The sequence below is a fragment of the Ailuropoda melanoleuca genome, chromosome 2 (genome assembly GCF_002007445.2).
Source record: "Ailuropoda melanoleuca isolate Jingjing chromosome 2, ASM200744v2, whole genome shotgun sequence".
Classification (NCBI taxonomy): Eukaryota; Metazoa; Chordata; class Mammalia; order Carnivora; family Ursidae; genus Ailuropoda; species Ailuropoda melanoleuca.
In genome coordinates, this window is record NC_048219.1 from 95216050 (window position 1) to 95239823 (window position 23774).

The 23774-nt window shown below is 39.5% G+C and overlaps 1 protein-coding gene across 1 annotated transcript in view; it reads right to left on the reverse strand.

The window, feature by feature from the left end:
* Positions 1–1338: 1338 nt before the first annotated feature.
* Positions 1339–23774, reverse strand: part of CNTNAP5 (contactin associated protein family member 5) — an 820239-nt gene continuing 797803 nt past the window's right edge. The window contains exons 22-24 of the mRNA XM_034654380.1: positions 12784–13002; positions 11242–11313; positions 1339–8691 (exon numbers count right to left, since the gene is read on the reverse strand). Of these exons, the coding sequence (XP_034510271.1) occupies positions 8495–8691; positions 11242–11313; positions 12784–13002 (488 nt within the window). The 3' untranslated portion in view covers positions 1339–8494. The remainder of the gene's footprint in view (positions 8692–11241; positions 11314–12783; positions 13003–23774) is intronic.

Below are 23774 nucleotides of genomic sequence, written 5' to 3' on the forward strand. Positions count from 1 at the left end.
GCTGACTCCAAATTATATTTACTTTCCACTTCTTCATTAAGTGGCTCAAAGAAGGGTCTTCAATGCTCTAATCTTGCTAAAGCCCATGGTGTTTATCAATTCTCATCTGACTTAGTTTCTCAGTGGCATTTAAGGATTGTTCACTTCCTCCTGGTTAAGGCCTTGGTTTTCTGGGTTCCAACTTACTCACCCAGTTGTGCTCCTTCCTAGTGTCCAGCTCTTTCTCCTCCAACAGACCTGGCTCTATTTTCTAGTTATGCTCTGGATACTCTCAACCAGACTCTCTTTTACTCACATACTCATACACGTATACGTGTACACCTCTACATGCATATACATATAAATATGTCTCCCATGTGTCTCTCCAGACCAGACCACACTCCTGAACTGCAGACATATACCCAGATACCTGCTTGACACCTCTACTTATTGCCTAGTCAGAATCTCAAACAAAATCCCAAATTGAATTCATGATCCACTCTTTCTACTTCCCAGCCACCATTCCCCAAAACAAAGCTATTTGCCTCTGTCCCTTCAGTTGCTTAAGTTTAAAATTCTAATTTTTCTTGATTCCTTTCTTACCTTCACAAACTCCTTTGAGTCCATCAGCAAGCTCTCTGGGTTCTGTCTGGACCAGCTACTATTACAGTCTCTTCTACAACAGCCCTAGTCCAAACCACCTTTGCCCTCCATCAGAGTGATGGGTCCTTTCCTCCTCCCCTCTTGTTTTCCTATGGCCTGTTCTTCATTGAGAAGTTAGATGTGATTTTTCAAAAAGGTAAATCTGATAGTGTCACTCTCCTGTCTAAAAAATTTGCCAGGTTTTAATTTCTAGTTATTGACCAACTACCCCATACACAGAAGTGTTAATAAGCAACATATGAAGTGAGTTCTATTTCATGACAATGGATATTTAATATCTCAAACACAGAGAGTCCAGTTGGGCTTAGGGCTCTGAGAAGAAAGGGAAGGCAAGGTGAGATAAGAAATGTGGCTGCTGGAAATGGGCCATGATAAAGTCTTAACAAAGGGCCAGGATTTCATGTGGGCATCTGAAATCAGTATGGTTCCAAAGCCCTGAATGTAACTTTTGACCAAGTCAATGAGCTTGTCCTTATACACATTTGAGCCGGGCATGCAGGGGAGTATAATTCAACTGAGTGATGAGACAGCCCATGACAGCACTTTCAGGCCTGCTAAAATCAACAGACCCAGGGAGTGGTAGTTTCATATTTCTCCAGCAACACCACAGGTCATGTTGTCTGGGAGTTAATGGTCTAAAGGATGAGAATGGGAGCTAAGGGATTAATTGTTTGACTCCTCATTAGCCCAAGAAAACACAGCAAGACACATTTGGCTTCCACACAAAATCATACAAAATTCTCTCTTTATTAAATATACATTATTTACAGTTTAAGTCTTTCTTCTGTACAACAGTAACCATAGAAAACAAAGAAATCTAAGGCTAACTTTTATTTTTCCCCATACAGTGTATTAAGACATGTTACGTGGTCTACAAAACTGACTTGGAATGAGGCAACATCACTTGGGATTCTGTTTTAAGAACAAAAATGAGAAGGTCTAAAGGAAATCTAGACTCTGGCAGATCTACAAAAGGAGGTGACCTGTTTTGTGCTTTTGCCATAAAAAAAAAGTCTGACATACTTTTTGGGGGGAGAAGTTATTTTGCATTTTATTATTTATTTGTTAAAAATAATCTCCCCACTCCTTCTAATTCCTCAAAGAAAGAGGGCTACTGCATGCCAGAGAGAGACTGATCTCCCATCTGAAATGGACACGGTAATGCTCTATCATAGAGATCAGCAAACTGCAGTCTATGGGCCAAATCTGACCTATTGCCTGTTTTTGTAAATAAAGTTTTATTGGAACACAGCCATGCCTCTGCCTCTTTGTCAATGCATGGCCCACTTCCTGCTACAAAAGCAGAAGTGAGTATTTGTAACCAAGACTATCTGGTTTGCAGAGCCTAAAGTATAGACCACCCAGCCTTTTAACAGAAAATGTTTGCTGACTCCTTACCTATTAAATTCTGGAGGCAGACTCCTGGTTCCCCTTTAGCCTGCAAGTGTATTCCCAGTGACAACCCTGCACCCTTTTTGCCTCTTCCAGTTAACTGAGGTAAGTGACAGCCTAAGACAGCACAGGGTATCAGGAAGCCTGTCAACTACCAGCTTCAGAAGGAGAGAAGTCTTGGTGTTGGACCTCACTAAGTGGAAAGTCTCTCTTATACTATAACTATGCTGCTTTAAAGCAAGGCTTGGTATTTTTTGCACAAGTATTTAAGGCAGGGCAAGGATGCACAAGTTTACACTGCCATTCAAATAGAAGAGACTAAGTTAATATTTCATGTAAAGCCTTTGGAATGGGGTTGACTATAATGGAAAAATATGACTAGGCAGATGCCTGTTAATATTATCCTTAAAGTTTCACTGAAATTTTTTACTTATGGGCCTTCCTACGAGTCTGCAGGGTAATATAATGCTCCTCCTGCATGCCCAACACCTTGTTCATGTCTTCTGAGGCTGCTGCATCTCAGGCATGGAAGAACATGATGCAAATGAAAAAAAGACCAGGGTTTAATTACTAGAACAATTAGATTCACCTTTGGTCATGGTCTAGTACTACTCTCCCAACTTTATCCTAGTATTTTATAAAATTTTCCCTGTGTCACTAGGGATGATTGAGAAGGCCAGTGTTCCCAAGTAGTGTGAGATGGTGGGTCCCTGGTAGTAGTCATTGTTAGGGATGGAGAGTATCATATCTTTTTATAATGTATCATGCCTATGGCAGGACCAATGAAGGGGAAAGAAGGACCATTAGACTGACTTCAGGACCTCAAAACTTAACACACACGGGAGTTGTGATTCAGGATTGTGGATCTTAAGAGTTTTTTGACAGTTTCTTTTCCTTAAAATTGTATCTGGGTGTTCAACCTGGGCAGGATAGATCATTCTGGTGATAGCACCAAAGCTTCCTGGGAAAATTTTGATGAAATCAAAATATTGAAAAGGAAAATGATGTGATTGGAGCAGGGCTGGGAAGGGTCAAAAAAAAATGTCATGCAAAGGTAGGTAATGAATTCTTCATGCATACCCCATGATATTGCCTCTTTCCCTAATGTGTTAGACAATGATCCAAATGCACTGAAGGGACTCCTGAATTAGGAGCCAAGAAAGTGGGAAGAGCTGCTGCCACTGATCCATGGTGGGAGCAGTGACCCTCCACACCTGAGACGGCCACTGACTGTTGCCACAGATTCCCTCTTCCTCCTCAACATGTTCTCAGCAGATGTGGTCAAAACACCAACACCAACTTTTGCCGTCATCCTTGCTCATGTCTGCTCAGCCACTTTGTAGTCTATAAACATTACAAAAGACAGACAACTAGCTTACAAAGTACAATATTTCACTAAAAAAATGTGCTTTTCTGTTCTTCCTCGGAGTACCTTAGTGCAAAATAATAGAAAAATCACTCAAACATAGCAAGAGTTCAATATTAAAACCTTATATGAAGGTTTCAAATAACTGCCAACTCAAGAGGAAATTTGTCTATCCCTACTAAATAGATGTGTATATCGGATGTCCTGGAGAAAGATTGACTAACAGCCTTATTTTACAAAGTCTTTATGTAGGTGTCTGTTTATACTGTTTTTCCCTTTAAGAGGTCCAACTATTCAGGATTTGTGGGAGCAGAGATGAAAGTTGGAGACACCCAGATCTACAAACTAGATGCTCACCAAGTAAGGGGGTGGGTGAGGGGAAGGGAGGATAGGTTGAGAAAAAACCAAGAACCGTATGTGGAACAAATTCAATTACACTATGTGTCTTTTAAAGAAAACATTTTCAAACTGCATGAGAGACATGAAATAGCACTCAGTTATCCTCCATGTATTCTGAAAGTTTGGGGTTTGCTTACACCTTCTTCCATTAACTACTTTTGCATCTGCAGGAACAAGGAAACCTCTTTATTTACTTGGTACACTTGTGACCTGTAGGACAATTAAAGCCTAAGTATGTCAAAGCCTTTAGGTTAAAGAAAAATGAGTAGCGGAGCTACACACTGTCTCAAATTCCCCTTGGCAGGCTGGTGTTACAATGTGGATTTGATGGATTGCAGCTATGGGGGAATTCAAAGGAAGCCAGGGCATTGGTGGACAAACTGTCAAGGCTTTTTATAAGAAAGATTTCAACAACCTGATTTCTATTTCCCTGAATATCTTGGAGAAGACACTGTTTTTAGCCTCCTGGTGCGGCTCCTCTAAGTGAATGAGCTTCCTGCAGAGAAGAGACAGGTGTGACTTTCAGGATTGGAAAAATTCACCCAGGGCACAGAGGTGAGACTCACTTAGATGGACAACAACTTTTAGTCAGTTATTTACTCGAAGATACTTCATCTAGTTCTCAGAGATCATTTTAAGTAGAGTCAAATGTTCATGGGGACAAAGAAGGGTTTTAGGAGGGGTGGAAGGACAGCAGACACCTTAAGGGACATTCGGAAGAGCAAATGAGACACAAGAGGTCATAAACACATGGCTTTGAAAGAACAGAAAAGAGAGAAGGAGGGGATTGGAAGTGAAGATTGCTGTCCCTACCCCACAGAGAGTCCCTAGGCCATCACTGTCAGGTCTGACTGATGGGAAGGAGGATTTCCAGACTCCCCCAACCCGAAATGAAGCAAGAATGGAGAGAATCAGGCCTCTTCCAAGGTAATTTACAGATAAGGATCATCTTTTCCTGCTGTGCTGAAAGAGTTAATTCATCTCCCTCTACAGAAAAAAAATATCTGCATAGATAGATATTTCCTTTGAGGAAGAGAAACAAAGCAGCACATTGAAGGTGGACTATACAAAACAAAATATGAATATTTTCCAGAAATTTATCTGCTTAAGTCTCTGGCCAAGGCTTTGCAAAAAATGATTGTGCAGGACCTTTGCTCTACATTCTATAGCACTTCGTGTATCCCTATTACAACAATATGTGCCTGCCCTGATAGACTTTGAGCTCCTCCAAGGGCAAGAACAAGGTGTAATTTATATTTGTACAGCCCATGTCTATAGCACAACCCTTGGAGTACTGGGCATTCAATAAATACTTCATGATGAATTAAGGAAGGGGACAATCTATTTCTTTTGTTCCGATCCTGTTCCTGCTACCTTGTGGTGGACATGGAGCTAACAGAGGGTAGAAGTCAGGTTAGTACCACTTCTGTTATTACTAAAGGGAACAGAAACTGTTTTTGAAAATTAGTCCCAGGATCCTTAAAATAAATCTCCCATATGAAGTTGACAGTGACTAGAAGAGGCTAACATATCTAGAGAAGTGATGAATGTTAATTCTCTAGATGAATTCTCATAGAGACCATGGCAGTCTAACCTCTATCCACAATGAGTGATGCAGTGGGTGTTAAATATGTTTTAGGGTAAGCAAAAGTACTGTTTCTTACAGAAATAGTCTTGTTTGGTGGGAATTATATCAATAAAATATCCCCCTTAGAATGTGAAATTGTGCAGGTGTTTTTGGTTTTGCTGTAAAGTGACCACACTCCATAAAATCTTTTTGTAATCAGCAGTTACAAAGGACCGAGGGTTACAGTGGAGGAGTATTATGGTCCAGCTGGTAGAGCATGTCAAGAACCTTGATTACCCAAGCAGAAAACAGTGGTTAAGGAGAGGTCAGCATGCTTTCAATGACTATTTGTTTTAGATTAGAATCACTCAAAGTTTGAAACACTCACACAATTGAACAATTGCACAACACTACATGGATTTGGTACCACTGAGGAAAGACAGGCAGAGTTAGCACTTATTTCTGAGTGAAAATCGCGTTTTGCTTTGGAGGGAGCAGCTTGCTTGTTTCCATATACATCTAGTGAAAGTTAGTGTCCTCTGGGGTTACGAAATAATCCAACCCTGTAAGAGTAATTCTGGTTTAGCCCTGAGACTCTACTTGTAAGAGTGATGTGCTGATTGCACAATCTCGGCATTGGTTTCTGGGTCTGTGATAGGTCATCGTGTGTATGTATACATCATCTACATGTGTGGGGAGGTGTGCTGGTGGATTCTGCAGTGCAGATGTGGCAGGGATAGAGCTTCACAGATTCTTTACCCTACAGAACTACCTACAAGCATATATAAGTAGATGAGGAAAGCAAATACTCTGAGTTGGCCTTTGCTAGGTCTCCATTTCTTCTATCAGCACTATGTCAGCAAAATATAGTCCTCACTTCTCAGAGACTTGAATAATGAGGGGTTCCAGCTTTAAAAATTACTCACACCTTCCTTTGCCTTTCCACTTCATTATTGGAGATGCTTCAGGCTAAACCCATTGCACTTCATGGTGACTATTATTTCAGGGGACAAAGGGCTATGTACCCAAGCAGGAGGTTGATTTATACACCCTTTTTACAGAAATAGAAAATTCAAAAGTGCGAATTGGAAATAGGGGTGGACAGGGCAGGAGCAAACAATATTTAAAGATCTTTGCTCTTATTAATGGATCATTCATCTTATTAAAAAAAAGCTAGAAGAAAAAAAAAAGATGCCAGCGTTGGAATCACTTTAAATAAATTTACTAGAAACCTGATATAATGATGAAGTGATTAAGGAACCACCAGAAGTTTTAAGAAGATAATGTATATTTAGAACAACATTTTAAAGTTGAGAAATATGATTGCAGGCTGAATCCTTACCCATGTGCTGAGACACTGAAAGAAAAGCCTGAAATGGATTTGAAGTGAGATGGAGCTAATGAATTCCTCATTGAGAGCCTGGCCATGCAGGGGAGTGTTAAATAATCAGAAGCTATAGGCACTCTAAGACAAGATGGAATGTCTGCTAACTGTCAAGGCTGGCAAACTGCGATGTGGTAATTTTTTCCCAAACTGAATCTGTCTTGTAAAGAGAATCGGCAAGTACTTTCCACATCTGTGGATCATTATATTGGCATTCCCAGCATTCTGGAGGATTGATATTGTTTTCCCCTTCTCTTTTTCTCCAAAATGGCCCAGAGGCAGAGTTAGCTCTCTTGCCATAGCAAAAATCATCAGGATTCTTACCACCACTTCGTGGATGGATTCGAAATGCTTTCTGGAAGGAATGACTGTGTTTCTTTGAAGCTTTATTATCAAGAGGAGCAAAGACCCTGAAACTTACCATCATCTCATCTGGGAGTCTATGTCTACAAAAAGATGTGTGTGGGAGCCATTATAATACATAGGGTGTTTCAAGTCGTGATGTACTGTGGAACATACGGGCTCCTCTGAAACTAAGCAGTGAGGTTTCGCTAGACAAACTATAATGTCCCAGCAATCAGTGTACCCAGAGCTTCACAGAGAATAGCTCCATGGACAGAGGTGGATCATTGTGTCTGCCCTAAAACATGAAACCTGCATTCACTTTATTCACCAGATCCTTGGTGAGTGGATGGAAGGGAAGAATCCTGCTTGGTATTTCTCTTCTTTCATGCAGTTTTTTAAAATTCTTATTTTGTTTTTGTTTTGTTTTTAAAGCTCAGTTAAGATGGTTTAAGCTCTTTCATGGAACTAGGTACTATTTTAGACTTTTATTAGAATTTCTTTATGCTGCAGCATAGATATAGATATATATATATATATATCTCAGTATAATAATTCCAGGAATAACCTAGCTAACATTTCTTACAAAATTGGAAGAGGCATTTTTGAAGTTATAGAACATCTACTTCCTAACAGCTTTCTTTTTTACCTCCTCGTTTCAAGCTACTATTTTCCATGCTTCCCCTAGGTTTATGCTATTGTGTGCTGTTCTAAAGTGTCAGCCCCAGGACAGAGTGGTAAGAAAGGAGCAAAGGAATAGCTCACTACTATCAGGGATCCTATATTTGAAATACTCAGGGGGTAAGAGTCAAAGTGAAAAAAGGTGATGAGTTAGGGCAATGGGTGTCCTATTGGTAAGGGAAATCAACACAAAACAAACCTCTCTTATTCTTTTGAAAGTGCCACTGATGCGAAACAGGCTTTTAGCATCTTCTTTCTTTACCCTGAGTTCCCTGGTAGGAATGAACTTGAGATGGGGGAGGATGTCAAGGATGAGTGTCATACGCCTAAGTCACAGAGCTCAGGTTCAAAGTAAGCCTGAGATTAATGCAAGACGGAACGGCTGTGGAACTAAAGAGCGCATCTTACTTAGAAACTGGAAATACAGAACTAAATATGCACATGTGCACACATGTGTCTCTTCTTTGTCTAGAGGAGTAAAGTCAGTCTCTTAAGTGATCATTATCACCACAATAAGTTTGTCCGAAAGGAAGGCAGTGGCCATAGCTGCCTGGTCTTCTGGGCTGGGTCAAGGGGATAGATGCTGTGGTTGATACAGGTATGTGCCAAAAATAATTGGCAAACGGACAGGAAAAGGAGAATGACCAAAATTAAAAGATAGAAGAAAGGAGAAAAATTTAACAACAACCCAAAAGAGAATATTAGGTGACCCTGCAGTTTTTCAGATGAAATACTCCCGCTTACACTCGCTCACTGTGTTTTGCAAGTCAATGTCATTTCTAAAGGAACTGTCCAAATTTTCTGGGTATTCCTTCTCCTTCATCTGGTTAGTACGGTGTGACTGCTTATGCTGGTAAAGGAACCGGGTCATGATGCCGATGATAGAGAAGATGATGAATATCACCACTGCTATTACTCCTGTCGATAAAGAGGAAAGAAAGAGAGAAGGAAATCATCAAAGACTGCACACTCAAAGGAGATGATTCAGTCTAGACAGGGAAGGCACTTAGGAGAGAGAAACAAAACAAACCAAAAAGCAGCAAACTCTGCCACATGCCCAGAACTGAAGACCAGCTGAAATGCGTTCAGTCTTCAGTTACTAAAAACCCCCTCTTTCAGGCTGGCCAGGAAGAAAGCCAGTCTAAATCAGAGAATGCCATCATATAAATATGGACTCAGATTGGCAAAGGATTTTTCAGTTATTTCTTCAAGACTTGATTTAAAGAATGAGACAGAATCATTTAATTAGCACATTTGTCATGTTTAATCATCTGTCATTTCTTGCAACTGAATATTTCAGAACCTCTTTAGTACGCTAGAAAACCATAGTGAAGTATCCCAGACCTCAGTACATGCTCTCCTGCTGTAAATTCATTTAGGGTTTATGTTGCTTTGCTAAACATGTTTTGTTAATAATGAAATGCTTCCCAAATATGAGGGCATTCCTACACTGCTGTGCACTCTGCTAGGCACGGGACGGTTCAGAGACAGTATGCTTCTGTCATTCAGAGATTCAGAGTCAACTGAAATGGCAGCCTTCTTCCAGTTAGGTCAGAATTCTGCCTGTTTTGACTGCATGCGATTTTACTGCATGTACTCGGCAAGCTGCCCTCGCTGACGTGAAGGTCTTGTCCCTACCTTTGCCAGGAAGCCTCTTGGGGTGCTAAAAGCAAAGTCAGCAAAAGCAGGGTGACAATGTAGAAACTGGTGACTTTTAAAGAGAGAATGCTTCTACACATGAATGTAGGATTTTCAACATTAAAATATGAGAAGTATTTATGATATTCAAATATAAGTTTATTCCCAAGAAAGCATATATTCTGCTGTTTTCGTTTTTCTTTCTAAGTAGAATGGATAATGATGAAATATGTTTCTTTTAGAAAGAAGTTTTGGACATCCTGTATTCTGATTTACATAAGCATGGGCATTTGAGAGTTAAATATATTGAGTGCACATTTTCCACTGATTTGTATCAGAGCTGGGGCCATGATTCAGACTGCTTTTTTTTTTTTTTTTTTTTAATATTCAGAAACCACTATGCAGAATTTTTCCTGACTATTTTAGAACATGGCAGATTAAAACCACCAAAGTTAACAAACATGAATAAACTGGGTGGTAGTGAGTGACTCCCATGATTGGGCTGCAGCTTTATGAGATAAAATACCGAATCAGTTTCTACTCCTTGACTATACAGACTGTTCAGAGTTGGAGTTTTCCCAAGGGGTTGGGATGCCTTTCCTGCTCTTAGAGACTCACAGACACATGTAACTGGGTGGGAAAATGTTGGCAGTAACTAGTCTTTTCTCCCCTTGTCAAATGTGAAATTGTAGGAAGAGAAACAGGCACTACATTCTTTCCTATGTGCCAAACAAAAATCAAGTCGGACTCTCTTCCTTAAAGCAGAAACTCAAGTCAGACATTCTAAGAACTTCCTTAAGGAAAGTTCATGGTTTTCGCTCCTCACCACTGCATTTCGATGGTGCACCTCTGTGCTCCCACAACCATTTGCACTTCCTCCCTTGAAACACCACTCACTAGTTCCATTGTTGCTGTGGGTTCATTGCAGGCAGCACCCATGGCTCATACCCATGTGTTCCTATACTTAGTACGGGGCCTGACCCATAGCTGAGACTCATTAAATAGAAGTTAAATGAATGGATACTGCCGACTTTTAAAAGAACTCCATCTGGTGTGTATCGGTTAATCTAGCCTGCCACAGGCTGCGATGGGGGCACCTGCTAGGGCCATGGTTCTTGGATGGCAATGAATTCAGTCTCTCGTGGGCATCTTATATTAAACAAGTTTTGGGAATCATTCCGTGTTGCAAAGCCCAGAAGGGAAAAAACAAGTTAGTAGAGGCACCCGCCAGGTGGAGGCAGGATAAAAAGGGGTGAGGCCGATAGGCTGTGAGAAAATGGAAAGACAGGGGAGGTGGGAGGAAGAGCTGAGCTCACAACCAAGCAGACAATATCTGTATCTGTAACCATATGTGTGGCTGGATTGGAAATACCATTCCTGTGGGCTTCACCCTACTCATTAGATTCAACCCAAATCACTTGGTGGAGGAAACCGACAGGACTGGGGCTTCACCCATCTGTCTGCCCCAACATGGCTTCTTCCCATATGTTTTATTGGTGTGCTTTGTTTGTGCTTTAGGAAAACTGACAACTGGATGAGACGAACAGAGTGCACACAGCCTGTCGTTAAGTAAATGTTCCAGCTGTTGACTCAGTAGTCAGCTGTTGATGGATCAGGGGCAGGTGCATCCAGAGAGCTGTGGATGCTGGGAGAGAGGGCGCCTGTGATCATACAGCACCCATGACTACTCATGAGCAGGCTCATGGCCTTGCAGATCATGCGGGGTTCTCAGTGCTAGATGGCTATAATTAAGGAAGGAATCAAATACATTTCTCCCAAGTACAGAATCATTTATGTCCCCTCTGCTTTCAGCAACAAGGAATGATTTACCTCCAATGACGGCCGAGTCACTTCGTACAGCATTAGTGAGTGGTTCTCGCTCATCCGTCTTCCCAAAGGGATCTGCAAGGAATAAAAGACATGGCACTTCACCCTCACTCCACATACGGGAAGGAGGTGTACAATATGGGCTTGAGATGACACATCTGTGGATTAGACCAAGTGCTCTCAAACAGTTGTGAGCTTGCATTTTTTTAGTAACCCAAACAAACATACACACAGAAAAGCACCCGAGGTACACAACGTCCACCCCATAGTTCCGTGACCATTAGCTTCTATGTCAGCTTCTGAACAGATGATGGTAGAACCCACCTGTGTCTGCTTTTGCCTACAGCTTACCTCCCAGCCAAACCTAGAGGTCCCTCTCTGCTTTGTTGGACCCTCCGTCTGTCTTCATGCATATGCTCTCTGCTTCAGAGGTTTCTTTAGCTGCACACGGATTTGGAGTCCATTGACAGGGAAAGACAAAAGTGCTGGAGGATTAACACCCCCAAGAAACCCTCACTGACAGAGACCGGGATTTCCACTATACGTACATTAACATATATGATAAAATGAAAAAGAACATCGAATTTGAAGGCACGTAGACCTGTGTTTGAATCTTGCTCTGCTACTTGTTGTTGGCCTGGTGGCATTGAGCTAGATACATTTTTAATTAACAAATCTGCAAATGTATTTAATGATACCCATATGTATGCATATAACACATGGAATTTTCAGGACCTATAGCGGCTGCCATAAAATATATATATATATATACCTGTATCCTCAGGAAACACCTACAACATGAGTGTTATTTTTCCCACTTCACGGATAAGGAAATTAGATCAAAGTTATTTAGTAACTTGTCTGGAGTTCTATAATTCATCCATAGCAGAATCAGAATTCAAATCAAGGCTAGTCAACCATGACATTCTGTTTCCTTCTATTACACCTCACTGCTGCCAGGAAAACACCAAGCTTGGTGATGAGTAGGCAGCAGCAAAACTCAGTTCCCTTTCTTTGTTCATGATTAATAACTTATTTGGCAGTTGATTACCACACTTCATTAAAACAAATCCCAGGGACTTTTCAAGACACCCATGATGACGGTGACTAAGAAAAAACAGAAGAAGTGTTTTAGAGAGTAGTAAAATAAGAGAAGATGCATGGATCATAATGCTGTGGACTTTCCTATTATTACGGAGAGCTGATTTTAATCACATGAATTATATTAGTTCAATAACCAGCCTGCCTCTCTCTGACCCTAAACTCTTCAATACTCAGAGTGGCAGTCATTTAAAATGTGGTGCATATATATATATATATTTATGTATATATGCACTGAGTTCTAATTACTCATCATATTAAAAGTAGAATTATATTCAATACATTTAAATTCAACCATGAGAAAACAGTCATAATTCTTAACTACCTATAATTGTACAAAGTAAGGACATGAGTAATATTAGCCTTTAACCTAGAAACTTCTTGGAGGTATCAAAAGTAGTGCTATCAAAAGAAGGCAGTTCCCCTGGGTATTCCCCTGTGTACCTGATGAGGAGTGCACCGTGGTCACTGCATTCACATCTGCATCCATCATGGAGCTGCAGCTGGATTCCGTCAGGGTCCCATGGACAGTCACAGGTGCAATGGTGGCATGACGCAGGGCTGCCTTCAGGGGTGCTACCTGGTTATACTGGACTGAAGACAGGCATCCAACAAAACCCAGGGTGTTGGCTTTGGCAACTTTAGAATCCAATCCAAGATGTTCTGCAACATGAAAGACACTCCGTGTTTTTTGTTTGTTTGTTTTTTCAAAGCATGCTCTATATTCTCTTTAAATAACGTCTAAATTTACAGAACTTTCCTTATAATTATTTGAGTAAGGGAAACCATCCCCTGTCTCTCTTCATCTTCTCTTCCCAAACCTTACTCCCACACTATAAGCATCAATTTATCAACCACATATCGTAGAAAACTATTAGGGGCATCTCTATTTTGAGATAGCATTTCAAACTTCTAAATTCACATTCATGTATTTTATGAACTGTAACAAAGACTTAATAAATCTGTTCTACACTCTAGATGTTTTATAAAATTTATTTCACTATCCCCATCATCATTTATCTATGGATGCTGGGGATGAGTTCAAGCACACTACAGTGCTCGCTACAATATTGCACTCAAAAGTGTCACAAGGAAAAAAAAAGATGAAAAGGGTTAAAGAGAACAGAAGTCAAAGTGGCCCTTCCAGAAGTTTCTCACGTTCAGTGTTTTAAGTGGCCTGTATAAACTGACCATCTATTCAACATTTTCACGTGCTTAGTTCTGTTCATGGTACTAATTGGGGAGCACTGATTTTCTGAGAGCAATCTTCCAAAGTATCTTTGAGTCTTTGTAAAAGGTGAAGAGGCAATCATTTATGATTCACAGCAAGATCTAATGTCTTATTTTCTTCAAGATTTGTATTAAGATTACTCAGTAGCCCTTTTCTCTCTTTTAGCAAAGATCATTTGAATAAACTGCTAAGATACAATTACATAAAACTGCAATACACACGAAGTGCTTCTTTTTTCTCAAGGTGTAACAGTTTCAACCTACGTAAATGGATCAAATAGTTATTTTATTATGATAATCTGTTTATTTTCTGGAAGAGGGAAAGGGTAAGGACTTCCCTCTCCACCCAGCAGAGATTATAATTTATTTCAAATCCATAAATGGTCAAAGTGCCTCCATGTATCTCTAAGTGAAAATTATTATTATTATTTTTTTTAAAGATTTTATTTATTTATTTGACAGAGATAGAGACAGCCAGCGAGAGAGGGAACACAAGCAGGGGGAGTGGGAGAGGAAGAAGCAGGCTCCCAGCAGAGGAGCCTGATGTGGGGCTCGATCCCATAACGCCGGGATCACGCCCTGAGCCGAAGGCAGACGCTTAACCGCTGTGCCACCCAGGCGCCCCCTAAGTGAAAATTATTTTGACAGCATGTAGAAAGAGATGTGATAAGATTATGGTAGAAAAGGAGAAATTAACATCCCTTTATAATGCCTTCTTTAGTTTTGTCCTTATATTCTCCGTCTTCGACACCCATGCAAACCTCACTAGTTTATCAACCCTCTCTTCCTACTGGAAAAAGAAAGAAACCATGTGTATTAATTTTACGTAGCCATTATAAAAAAATTACCACAAATGTAAACAATTTAAATTAAACATTGTAACACAACACAAATTTATTGTCTTATAATTTTGTAGAAGTCTGACACGGGTCTACCTGGGTTAAAATCAAGCTGCTGACAACAGTGCATTTCTTCTAGAGGTTTTAGGGGATAATCCATTTCCTTGCCTTTTCTAGCTCCCATGAGCCACCCACATTCCTTGGCTTGTTGCCCCCTCCCCCGCTCTTCAAAGCCAGCTCTGTTGCATGTCTGTGTCATTCCTCCACAGTCACACCTGTTTCTAATTCTCTTCTGTTGTTTCCCTTTTTCACTTTAAATACTCTTGTGAATACAGTGGGCTCACTCAAAAGTTCCTGGATAATCTCCCCATTTTATAGCAACATTAATTTCATTTGCAACCTTACTCCCCTTTGCCACTTAACATATTCACAGATTCTAAGGATTAGGACTTGGATAACTCTGCAGATCATTATTTTTCTTACTACTGCATGTCTGAGATTCCATGAGAATTTTCCAGGTAATGATAATGAAAATTCAACAGAGATGTAAAGTGACACTTCTTCAAAGGTTAAAGAACATTGGAGTGGGGGAGGAAACTGAGGATTTCCAAGTATTCCAATAAATACCCTACAGTAGTGGTACATATTTGTTACTCATTAGATGGTCACATATGTGTTTATGTTTATCTCTTAATACGGCCTTCAAAAGAGTGCCTCAAAAGAAACTTCTTGAACATTGTTATGCAACAATCTCCCAGGCCAAAAAGCTTTCTTTAATGAAGCCTGGGTACTCTTGCCAAATGGCACTAGAACTCACTGTACCCACCTATAATTCCAAATGCACATTCACTACTGATTGGTAGTTCTCAAGGGGTAAAGAGAGAGATCAGAGCACTTAGAAGAAGAGGCAGAAGACAGGAGAAGAAAAGCAGAAACTGGCATGAAGTTTTTGCATTGTAGGATTTCAAAGCCAGTGGAAAGTGACAAGTTTGTGCCACTATACCTAAAGTGTCTAAGTCAAAAGTGCCAGATCTCATTCCCCGAACCCACATAGAAAGGAGCCTATATCAGGGCCAGGGTCCTTAGAGGACACCACTATAGTGACTGCTGGGGATACAAGCTGCAAGAACAAGAAAAAAAGACATGGATAAATTGGAGAAAATGATAGCAAATGATATTCTCTCCTTAAAGGAAGAGATGTTTTGAATAGTCTTATGTCTAGGAAAGTGTATCTATTCTATATGTATAATAAAGATGGAAACCTGGAGATGTTTCTGAAAAGAAATGAAGAAGATAAGAATCCCTGATAGGAGAAAATACCCCTGGTATGAGGACTAGATATAATGATTTCTCAGATCTTTACATATATGGAAAGGCAATAAATAAATAAATAAATAAATAAATAAAATAAAAATAAAAATAAATATTAGGATGACTCTAAATTATTTTTCCTTCTTATAACCTTGTTAACTAATATGTGGTAGGGAGTAATCATTTGCTAAAATAAATTTAAAAGCTGGAAACACTCGATAGTCCCCATCTATTAAGTACCTATTATATAAGTATGCAATAATCATTTTTAAAGTATTTTTTCTTTTCTCCTCAAAGGTTCTTCCAGATATTTGTTACTATCATCCAAAATTTACAGAAGAAGACATTGACACTCAGAAAAGTTAAAAGATTTCTAAAAGATGGTGCGGTGCAGTTGAGGCTCAACTGCAGTTGAGGTTGTAACGTGAAACACCGATTTTTTTTTTTTAACTCTTCCTGTTCAGTTACACTCCCTCTGCTAGAGACACCTGATTTGAATTCCATCTCCACAACTTTCTGTGGATTACTGAGTAATCCATTTTCTGGGTTTTAGTTTCTCCATCCCAGAAAATGGAGATAACAATGCTAACTTGTTGTTGTCAATTCCTTTTATTTTTTTTTTCTTTAAGATTTATTTTACAGAGAGCATGAGAGACAGAGAGCTTAAGTGGCTGGAGGGGCAGAGGGAGAGGAAGAGAGAGAGAAGCTGACTCTCCGCTGAGCTCAGAGCCCTCTGCGGGGCTTGATCTCATGACCCTGAGATCACGACCTGAGCCAGAACCAAGAGTCAGATGCTTAACCGACTGAGCCACCCAGATTCCCCTAATTCTTTTTATTTGTAACTAAAATTGAGTTGAAATGTTATAGTATAGTAGTTTCAGGTATATAACATAGTGAATCAACAATTATATATATTACAAAATACCATAAGTGTAGTTATCATCTATCACGTTACAATAATATTATTGACTGCATTCTCTATGCCGTACTTTTTAGCCCTGCGGCTTCTTTATTTTATAATTGGAATTTTGTACCTTTTAACCCCCTTCACCTATTTTACCCATCCCCCCACCTCCCATTCCTCCAGCAGCCACAGTTTGTTTTCTGTATCAATGGGTCTCTATATATGGGTCAGTTTTTTGTTTGTTTGTTCATTTGTTTTGTTTTTTAGATTCCATATGTAAATAAAGTCATATGTCATTTGTCTTTCTCTGTCTGACTTATTTCACTTAGTATAATGCCCTTAAGGTCCATCCATTTTGCTGCACATGGCAAAGTCTTATTCTTTTTATGGCTGAGTAATATTCCATTGTGTGTGTATATAAAACACATCTTCTTTATCCATTCATCTGTCCATGGATATCTGGGTTGATTCCATATCTTGGCTATGGTAAATACTGCTGCAAAAAAACAAAACAAAAACAAAACAAAACAAAAAACTTGACTTGCTACATTAATTTGGAAACACTCATCTCTTCAAAGAAAAGTTATGCCCCTCTATTAAAGCAAGTGGATTCTTTTAGCCACAAAATGTACAACACTTCACATGGTCATAAGTATTTGACACTAAGAGTTCAGTCAAGCCAATCCAAGCTTATTTTAGGCAAGAACTTTATTCTGGATTTAAAAAAAAAAGAGAGAGAGAAAAGATCAGCCATTTGCCAAAAATAGACATGGCTCTAGGATGTAACATGACATTTGCTATATATCAAAAGCCATTTATGACTTTTGAATCCTAAAGTGTCAAAATACAAGCCATGCAGACCCATTCAACCCAAGCTTATAAGAGTAAAATGTTGTACCAACATAAAATATGAATAAAGGAAGCCAATATTAATGGAATGTATGAACAGTATATACAAGTAAAGAGTTTTTCCCTCAAGAGTTCATTGTGGCTTTGGGGTAAAAGAGAAGTAGTCTGAAAATGTAACTACCAGGAGTATCCAAAGTAGCCTGCAGATAAAGCTTTTAATCCTTAAAGGGGAATATTAAACAATATTAAAAAAAATACTTGGCATTTACTTAATGCTTTATGCTTTTCATGGTGTGTTTATTTTGTATATCCTATGTAAATATCCATCCTTGTGAACTGACAAAGGGTGAGATAGTTATAGCCAATTACCAATTATTAAAACTAAGACATAAGATCAAGAAATTGCCTACAGCAAATTTAACCAATCCATGGCCAATACTGGTCTGGGACCTAGGTCTTTTGGATCTTATCCTCCTTTTTTTTTTTTCTTTTTTTTCCCCCTATTGCATCATACTAACACCTTTCTTGTAGGTATTGATTGTTGATAACATGAAAAGAAATCTCACCTCTGTAGCTTGAGTTACAGCCATTTACTAGCTCACTTGCATCTACCCATCCACCCCATCTATGCTACACACGACCTGAACTGCCTTGTCTTACCGGAACAGGCAAACACTCTGCCTAGAAGGCCTTTCTGTCCCTTAACTACCTGGAAAATATCTGCTCCTTTGCTGTAAAACTTACATCTACTTATTGGCCACCTATGGCAACCATGCTCTGTCTGAGACAGTGGACTTAACAATTGTTAACAACCAAACATTTCCCTATCTCTGTGAGTTTTCAGTTACTTTGGAGGATTAATTTAACAGACCCCCAAGGGTTTCAGGCAATAAGCCTTATGGTAGGGGCAGATCACTGTGGCTATGCAAAAACAGAAAAGACCCTGAACACAATCTAGGACAGTGGAGATCAAACTGAGTGTGTGAAAGAATTTCCAGCAAAAGGTATGAAAATGCTTTTCTGGATCTCTAATCATTTAGTACGTTGGTCTGGTGTGCAGGTACCCAAGAATTTTGCATTTTTAAAGCACATTCTTAGACACATATGATATGGATGTTTCATAGACCACACTGAGAAACACTGATTTAGCAAAGATGGCTTGAAACAACTGTATTTAAATAAATGCTTGAGTGATGAATAGACAATAATCATGCATGAGTGGGTGGGCGGAGTGTTCCAGTAAAGCCTGTGTAAGGTCTACAATGAGAAAGTCCAGCACATTTATAAAGCTGAAAAATCAAGCTAACTCTGCCTTCAATTAAGCAAAAGATGGTGTTAGAAAAATAGGCAGGAGCCAGGAAGAGGCATTTTGCTTACTTCTATGACCTTATTTATTTCACGATATTGTTTCCAAGTCTGTCCCCTGACAAGACCGGAAGCTTCCTGCTTTTAGGAGAACTGTCCTTTTCAGATTTCTACCTTCATTAACCAGGACACAGTGCCCAACACACAGACTGTGTGTTTAGTAAACACTAAAAGGAATTAATGAACGAAAAAAATAAATGTTTCCTAATATAAGCAGTAATGCAGCCTAATCAGAGATATTTACATACATTTCAAATTTCTTCATTCTGGCCACTAATCAGCGTATTTTACTTTCACATTCACACTTAGGACACGTTATGGGAACTCTCTTTGGTGAGGCCAAGTTCATTAATATTTCGTCCAGCTCTGCCAAGAGTGCACGTGCAGTACCCTCCTCTTGTTACCTGGAGCTGACTGTACTATTCATATGGGCTCCGCTTGGCCTTGGACATGTGGTTGCTCTATGTCATAGTGTCTGTCCTCTTCAGAATGACCCCATACATGGGCTTTAAGAGTCAGGGCCTGCACATTTGATCTTCATGTGGCTGAGGAAGCATCTCCCAAACACTGCATGACAGCCTCATTTTCTTTAATCAGCCTGAAAGTCCCTTTCTCAGTGAGTACTTCTTTAGACACCTTATTGAGGAGCACATGTCCCCTTCTCTTTCTTAGTCTCTAGCACTGAAACCAGGTGATTTCTTTACTAATTCATATCCTCAAACTTTGTAATTGCTGTGTGTATGTTTATTGGTTTAGCTTTTATGCACCACATTAGACAACAAGTTTTATGAAGAAAACGTGCTTATTTGCCTACCACTAACTACCTATTTTCTAACATAGTATTTCAGACATGGAGGTTGTTAAATAAATCTGTTGGATGATTGACAGAGTCCGCATGGCACAGGGTCTGGCCCATAATAGGTCTTCCATGACGTTTTGAGTAAAATAAATAAATACATATGCTAATGATACAAGAAGACTAAAAAATAACCAGGCCAGTTCAGTAAACAAAAGTTCCACCATTTAAAAATTCATTATTTGAACTGAACAACTCAGTAGCTGAACTATATTTTCCATTTTTAAATTGGGTTGCTTTATGTGCCTGATGCAAAGGCACCTTTATAGATGTAAGATAGTGACTACTGAATCAGTAAAACCTTAGCAACAATATCCAAATTTATAAATTCTAGATATCATACCCTCAATGCTAATACTGCTTGTTTTCCAAAGAGAAATCACTTTTCTGACTTTAAGACTGGGATTTGCAAGCTGATATATAAATCCATTCTTTGGGATTCAAAGAAACAAAAGTAATTCCTTCTAGGGTACTAATCATTTGATGTGGGGTCAGAACCAAACTCACATGTATTAATTTATACCTATGTTGTTTATTCCATTAAAGGAAATGACCAAAACTGGGGTCCTGCATGTTCTAACAGAATATCTTTTAACAGCGTCCCAAAATAACCTGTAAAAATATATTCTACTCTGATACGGAATTGTTAGTTGTGCAGTTAAAAGCATCAAGAAGAGTAAAAGCCATTCTGAGCATCTCTAGTGCTTTGATATTATTTCTATTTTTTTTGTTTACAGATTTAAATGAAGCAGGGAGAGCTCTGGGCATGGAAGGTGAGTGCTCCTCCTCCATGGCTGTCTCAGCCTCAGGCTGGAGCAAGGTGTCTCTGCACTTCCAGGCATCATACCATCACCCACATCCAGATCCAGCAAAGTCCAAGTGGGGGGAAATAAAGGCTGCCTCATCCTTCATCCTGTGTTTCTTTTTAAGAATGAAGAATCCTGGGGCACCTGGGTGACGAAGTTGGTTAAGCATTGGACTCTTGGTTTAGACCCTAGGTTTCTGCTCAGGTCATTATCTCAGGGTTATGACATCAAGCCCTGGGTGGGGCTACATACTCAGTGCGCAGTCTGCTTAAGTTTCTCTCTCCCTCTCTATCTGCCCTTTTCCCCCATGCACATGCTCTCTCTCTAAAATAAGTAAATACATTAAAAAAAAAAAAAAAGAATGAAGAAGTCTTTCTCAGAAACACATCTACTCCGGTACCCTGCAGACTTCCTCTAATTGGCCAGATTGTGTCATGCGCTCAATCTCTGGCAGTGAAAATGGACTATAGTCATTTGCTTGGACCAGAAGTTCTTAAGACCTGTTTTTGGTCTCAAGAGCCATTTCTACTCATAAAAATTAGGAGGAGATTTTTATTTTTTTTTTATTTTTTTTTTATTTTTTATTTTTTTTTTAAGATTTTATTTATTCGACAGAGATAGAGACAGCCAGCGAGAGAGGGAACACAAGCAGGGGGAGAGGGAGAGGAAGAAGCAGGCTCATAGCATAGGAGCCTGATGTGGGGCTCGATCCCAGAACGCCGGGATCACGCCCTGAGCCGAAGGCAGACGCTTAACCGCTGTGCCACCCAGGCGCCCCTAGGAGGAGATTTTTAGATATCTATATCCCTTTAGTATTAGAAATGAAAACTGAGGAAATCTGAAAACAAGAACAGCACACACTCCATTAGCTGTCCAAGTAGAGATATCATCACACATCTTGTAGCCCCTGAAAAACATCATTCTATATGTGTGAGAGAACATAAAAAAGGCACATAATGTCTAGTATGAAAATGAAGATGGTTTTAATGTTGTGACTTCTCTGAAAGGGTCCCAGGATCTCCCCAAGCCCCACCCGCAATAACCCTTGTATCAAACTTCGGAAACCACTCCTTCAGACCAATTAGGAGGCATCCTCCAGGATTGTAGATGGAGGAAAACTTTCCAGGAGCACATGACTTCATGGAGGAGCATGAATGCTTGAAAAACATTGGAATTTTGGTAGAAAGGGGGAATGAAGTCAAAATGGATGGTGAGTAGGCAACCAATACTGTGAGTTGCATACACGCAAACCAATCCCTGGAAGTCAAGCAAGAGACAAATATACACACACGTATATACATATATGTACATACATAAGAACCCATCTAAATGACATTAAAAAACAAAGTCACTTCAGCAAACAAAAGTCCTACCTTTTAAAAATCCTACCTCTCCCCACATGTTCAGTTTAAAAGGCATTTATTTTTGATAAGCTATTTATTGACCTTTTATAAAGATTTTGATGCCAAGGTTGAATGACCTAAATTTCACTGCTCTAAATAAGGAAAAATAGAGCTATTCTTTGGGGACTGAATGAGGACCAGCCATGGGCAAAGTTATCCCATTTGTGATGATTATATTTGATTTTGCTTTTTTTTTTTTTTTTTTGGTGCCAATCATCTATTCTGGTGTGAACCTGTATCACGTACCTCATCACACGAGACATTATTATATGCCTATGTCACTCAGGACAACCTTTGAAATACTGCTCCATAGGAATACTAGGGGTACTAATTATTGAGCACCTATCGGATTAAGTGGTAAAGCATCAGCTTTAAGAGTTGGAAAAGACAGAGTACTGTGGAATTATACCTTCTCTGTAATGAGGAAAGTAAATTCATAGAGATTCAAAGGCACTGTAGCTAGAACTTCTGACTCTTGCATTACATTCTTCCTCTTATTTATCATACTATCCCTTTGAACCCACACACCAGAGCTTAATAACTAAGCCCCCAGCATAGCTCGCTTAGTTTACAAAATGGTTTATCTTATAATTTCAAACAATGAATTAGTATACTGTAGATATATTGTGGTATGGTGAGGCTACAGAAAACCTCTATAAGGAAGGGCTATCTTCAGGTCTAATGGGCCAAGGCCTGGGCTTAGGGCTGGGGACCTTAGGACAGAGGCCAGTGCAGCCTGAACTCTGTGTCCCATGGCTGTGTGTCCTTAGGAGTGACTGGATTGGCACAGTCCAAGGGCCTGGTACCTGAACTTTCTGGGAGATTAACACCATCTATGCTGCTCTTAGGACCTTGTTGGGGGAGGGAGGATGTATATGTCTTTATATCTCAGAGTATCATCCAATATGCAGTTGATGACTTTGTCTATTAAATAAGCAGGATGCATTAAAATAACATTTGTGACATGTTAACCATGAAGAACACACTTCATTTCTCCAGGCCTCAGTTTCCTGGCAGGTGAAATTGAGCTGACCATGATATATATTTTGATGTTTTGGTTTTCAAGATCTATGGTGTGGTAGAAAATAATAGTCCCCTGAAGATGTCTATGTCCTAATCCTCAGAACCTTGAATATGTCAGTATATGTGGGAAAAGAGACTTTGCTGATATAATTAAGGTAAGGGTCTTGAGATGCATAGATTGTTCTGGGTTATCCAGGTAAACCCAGTGTAATCACAAAGGTCAATATAAGAGGGAGGCAAGAAGGTCAAAGGCAGTAGCAGGAGATGTGATAAGAAAAGCAAGAAGTTTCAGCAATTTGAGGCAAGTTGTGTAAGCCAAAGAACATTCGCAAGTGACCATTATAAGGAAAAGGAAAAGGAAAGAGATTCACCCCTGAAGCCCCCAAAAGGAGCACAACCTGCTTAATTTTACCTTCCTAAGGCTTATTTAACACTTCTAACCTCCAGAAGTATATGACAAATTTATGTTGTTGTAAGCCACCAGGTTTGTGATAATTTGTTACAGCAGCAATAGGACAGCAATGCACATAGGAACATTCTTTGTGAATGTTAAATTGGTTCTGTTTCTACTTTTAAAACTTACTTAAATACTAATATTTTAGTGGATACAGAACAATGGTAATTTTCTCATATAAATATTTCTATTCAAAAAGTTGGTGATTGCAAATTCTCCACTTTGTATGGCTCCGAAATGCCCAAATTTTAATTACCACAATTTAAATAAAACCAGTCCCCAAGCAATGTAGTTCGAGTTTCAGTGACCATAGTGGACTAACAGGGAATAATTGCATAAGTACAAATTCTCCCCTTAGCTCTCCAGTCCACAAACAAATATGCAAATTACAGATG